Genomic DNA, 5,313 nt, shown 5'->3' with positions numbered 1-5,313 from the left:
CTTTTCTTAAAACAATTACAATCCGAAATTGCAATTTCGTGCATTTTGTGCTTGATTAAAAAGGAAATTAAACCCTTTTCATTGTGGCTTCCGAATATTGGAAAACTTATTTTTCCCTAAACTCCCCTCATCAGATAAACTAATTAAGGTATTATTTTTAAGTTAAATATAAAATATTCTTTGTTTGCAGTTTAAATTACAAAATAAAATAAAGGATCTACAAGGATCTGTCTAGCCAAGTGATTAAATTACAGCTTAAGTATTTAATCTTGATATACTCTTAGAAAATATTAATTGATAATAAGTAATGAAACTTAGTCTTTCCTTTTTAAATGTTTTTGATTAGCAAAAAGGACAATGGAGCACACTTCCGATGTCACATACATAATGATATCTCTTCTTTATGTACTGAAATCAATTTTTATTACTCTGTTCTCTTCTTTAATCATGACAAAATCTTGTAATTTGATATAATCCATATGATTGAAAAACAGACATATAACTAACTTTTCTAACCACATAGCTTTAACAGCTTTATAACTAAACATATAGCTTTTGCATAAGTCGTTCTATTATAAAATTTATAAACCTAGTTTGTTCAACTCACTATATGTATATAGGCGACTAAAATCAGATTCCATCTTTACATCAAGCGTAGACTCATTAACTGGATTACTTCCAAATCCAAACTTAATTTCAAATATAAATTTAAGATATGTATATTGTAGATATATATACAACTATCTATAAAAAATTATAGCCAACAATTTAGAACCCTAGACTTACAAAATTAATAAACTAAACATTTACTTAATGATTGTGCAACACTAGCCATATTGAGACTACGGAACTTATAGCTAGGTATGAATAAAGATCGGCCGGTAACGACCTGGAACTGCCCTTATGAACAACAACGAAGTAACTAAGACAACTGAATATCTAACGACCGAAGCTCAGTAACAATAAAAAACGAATTGGATATTGCACGTAATAATAATTTATTAATATATTATATATTAATATAGTATTCAATTTTAAGCATATTGTACTGATTTAATCATCATTCACGGGTGGTAATGACATACTATAACCTAAGAGGTATATTGTTCAATCAAACAGGAACACTCTCATTTATTAAACTGTATCAAACGAAAACTTTCGATCTGAACCATAGGTTTAAAATTTTGTACCTCTAGCAATTCTAAATAAGTTCTAAGTTAGCCGAGTCATCTTTTGATCGGTCATTCTTATCGGCTCAAATCACCCGATTTGAGCTGATAAGATAAGTGTTGTAGTTATCAACTATCTTGGATCCTATAATTGCAAGCAAACAGTAAAGAATAACGTTCACAATTAAAAAACTCTTTTTATCTTTTCATATTTGATGAGTATTATTTTAGAAATATGAGATATATTTAAGACATAAGTACTTATTAGTAGCCTCAATACCATATATGTCCAGGATATATTGAAAGTCATTTTATTTTTTATTGTCGTTCTTGAAAATAAATTAATTAACTATATACATATATAATATGTATAGTATTTCTATTTATATATCTATATACTGATAGTAGTAGTATACTATTACTATTTATATATAATCCATTCGTTAAAGCGATCGTAATAAACATTGCCTATATATTGAGTTGCTTGGTCTTTGCAGATGTGAAGACTTGCCTCTGCCAAACATAACTAAGTCATCTAATACATTGAATTTGACTCGTCAGTGTCACAATACATATCACATAGCTTAACATTTTATCTAATTCAACACTGATTGTCAGCACATATCCGAATTCTCGAAAATTTTTTTACTTGAATGTTTCTAAGGCCTTTTCATTTCTGTTGGTTATTATCCAAGCCTCTGTACAAGACAACAGGAAAGACAAATTAAGAAACTTGCAGAGAACGATATTTATTTTTCGAAAGAATGATTTATTTTTTAATTGCATACTTGGCTTCAGAGCCGGCTATTTACTAAGTTGGTTTGTATCAGCATTGAATCTCTATGCTGACGTCATTTTTGGTATTTTTGTTGAATCTCAGATGAACCATGTTTCATAGGTGTCAACCAAGCAATATTGCCATTTATATACCAGGGCTTCAAATCTGAATTTTTTCCGTTCCGGTTTAAAACAAAAAAAAATGTGTACATTTGGTTTCGGTTGTCGCTCTGACAAAAATTTTTCGTTTTACGATTCGGTATCGGTTCACAGCCCTGCCATATACTGCAGCTCTTTAGAAATTTGAAATTGAGAATTGAAATTTTCCAACATACGTCGTCAAATCTCAAGCTAGGGAAAATATAATAGAATAGCCCGTAAAATATTTCAATCGTTTATTAAGAGCCTTCATTCTATCAGATGATCGTTAAATTAAGAGTCGATTATTTATGTCTATAGCGCTTTTAAAAATTTCAAAAAAAAATACTGAAATAAATTTTGTTCTTAATTTTCTAATTTTTCTAACTAATTTTAAAATCCAAGCAAAAAATGTCACAAGTGTCATATTTCAAAAATTTGGAATTCATATCAAAATTTTATATACTTCTATATAAATTTTCAGTTATGTAGTTGTATTCAGAAAAATTAGAAAAATTTTTGTTCTGGGCTAAGCATCTATTATGTAGACTGAACTTTACACTATTAAACGCTACCACTAAATTTGGCAAAAAAAAACAAAAAAAAAATAATGTATAAACTTTTTGAATTGGTCAAATTTAATAGGTGTGCCTTACAGCAGTTCACCTTGTAAGTATCGCAGCTCCACGAATCATTTTGAACAATCTAAACGTATCTTTGTTTAGACGGCAAGCTCCCTTCTCATCCTACCAAGCTAAAAAAAACAATGCCAGGTTCCGCCGATACGTAAGTTTTTGCAAAAAGTAATTTCCATAAAAATTGAATTATTAGTAATTAAATAATTACAATTAGTTATTATTAATTTATATTGAAATATTAGAAACGGAATGAGGTGATTAGACTGAAGCAAAGGATCGAGGACGCAAAAGCTCAATTGAGTGAAAAACTGAAGGAAACTATTGAAAACTTGCGTAAATTGGAGGAACTGGAGAAGAAATTGAAATGAAGTTAGTGTAAAAAGTTATTAACTGTAACTACATTTGGGATGCAAAACATATCGTTTCTGTCTCTGACTGTCTCTATGTCTAGATACTATAATAAAATTTAACGTTTCTCTGCCAAATGGACGATAGTTTTATTTTTTTTTGTTCCAGATGAAACTTTGGCTTAATTGCATGGGTAAATAGATTTAAACTTGGGTTTAAGTTTTTGAGGGTTTAAGAAAACATGTGTTTGTACGTATATATAGTATTCGAAATTAATTGACTACTTATACTTGATTAACTTCTTGTATGATAAATCTAAAAAAGGCTTTCATGTTTTAGTCAATACAAACACCTTTCAAGAATATGTTTAATATTCACTCGAATATCTAAAAAAAACATTTGTCTTGTATTGCAAATAACCTCCGAAACTGTAAATGTCTTCAGTATCGAGCATAGGCCCACAACTACGAAGTCATCTAAAGAGGTGAGAGCCAGGAAAAATTTTTTCATACAATATCAGAAAAGCGAAATCTGACAGACTTACTAGCACCGCGTTATCAAATCTCAGAATGGTTACAGGCTCTTCGGGGAGATATGCTGATCTGAGGTCAATTATTGCTTAGTCTGATAAAGTGATAAACAATAATGCGGTCAAGGCGCAAAGAGGGGTTTTGAAGAAACCTCGCAGTTAATAGAGAGTAAAAGTGCTCAGGTGCACTGACTCAACTAGCCCAAAATAATAATCAGAAGAGCGCAAAACAGAGCTTCTCATTAAAATTCATGTATAATATAATACACATTCATGTAATTATTATATTAGAAAAAAAGAGATCCGTCATTACATTCGAATATATCTCTGGAGCACACAATTGCTTCTACAGAAATATAGATATAACTTCGTTTTTGACTCATTACCGTTTGATTGTCCCATTCTCGTGCAAAATTTTTGGGAGACGATAATAAAAGAATATATGCATTTTTCTTACAAAAATAGAATGACTACAATTTTTGCATAGTCAGATTTTTCAACATAATCAAATGACATGAAAAAGTTAAGTGTTTTTCTAAAATGTTCCCATTTCTTTTAATCCAACCTTTGAAAAACCTCAAATTTCGAATTAACGAGTTAATAATTAAATAGAGGGGACGCAATATACAAGTACCTTATTGCCATATTGATTCCAATATTATAGCAAATATATAACAACCTTTTAGAATATAAATTGGAATAAAGCCGTAATATTCTATGGAATAAATTCATGCAAATGGAACTAGTTCTTGAAAATAGGAAATTCCGTAATATTCCATTTTAGACATTTAGTAAAATCTTTGTTATAAAAGAGTTCAAAGACAATAAAAATTTATAGGGATTTAATAAATGTGTTAGGTGAATCTGTTCTTTCGAAGCACCCGGTGTAAACATGCAATTCAACATCGGATAAAAGTAAATAAATACAATCCTTTTTTACACTTTGGTATCATTATTCTGTGATTTGCATTTTAATCACAACTACCACGACACTACCAACCTTAAATAGTCACAACAGTCGAATCACTGATACTAGTTATACCTCTGGTCAGATGTCGTGAATGAAACACTCATTCACTACCATTTACACTCCAAACAGTGTTGGATGGTGTCGGGACGTCACTGGCTTCTTACGACAGGCATAACTTACCTCGGAAATATACTAACACCTTTTCTGCGAAGGGACTATAAAAACTAAAGAAGATTACTCGAATATTGTCTCCCTATTTATAAAATTAAGTGCTTAAATTATATATAGTTCTAACTTTGATTTTATATTCAACCGCTAACATTTAGTTTGCAAGATAAGCAAATAAAGAAAAAGAAGTAAAAGCCTTCAGGATGATCTAAGTCGAAAACAAATAAAAATTGCTTCACCATCTGAAATTACCAAAAAATACAAGATATAATTGCAAAAAATTACTGATAGATTAATGCAGAAAACGATGATTTGAAATTCGATTTTCTATTCGATAGGTTCATATCTTATAAGGTATACAAATGTCATATCCTTCCTGTTGTGTCAATTCTGCTTGATTGAAAAGTCAGAAAAGTAATTTGGTTGATTTAACCAGATTTTAACTAAATCTCAGGTCAAAATATTCTTACTCGACGCATCATATTGGTTCAACCATACCATATGTTGGTTTTCATATCTTCTTTACCACTTGAGTTAAAATTTTTCTAAGAAAATGATCAGATCAATTTAACTAGT

General features: G+C 29.9%; 1 protein-coding gene across 1 annotated transcript in view; it reads right to left on the bottom strand.

The window, feature by feature from the left end:
- LOC119674821 (retinal homeobox protein Rx) overlaps positions 1-835 on the bottom strand; it is a 150,775-nt gene extending 149,940 nt beyond the window's left edge. The window contains exon 1 of the mRNA XM_038085979.1: positions 811-835. Within this exon, the coding sequence (XP_037941907.1) occupies positions 811-835 (25 nt within the window). The remainder of the gene's footprint in view (positions 1-810) is intronic.
- Between the last annotated feature and the right edge of the window lie 4,478 nt (positions 836-5,313).

This window comes from Teleopsis dalmanni, chromosome 2, assembly GCF_002237135.1.
Source record: "Teleopsis dalmanni isolate 2A chromosome 2, ASM223713v2, whole genome shotgun sequence".
Classification (NCBI taxonomy): Eukaryota; Metazoa; Arthropoda; class Insecta; order Diptera; family Diopsidae; genus Teleopsis; species Teleopsis dalmanni.
This window is presented reverse-complemented; position numbering and strand designations above follow the sequence as displayed.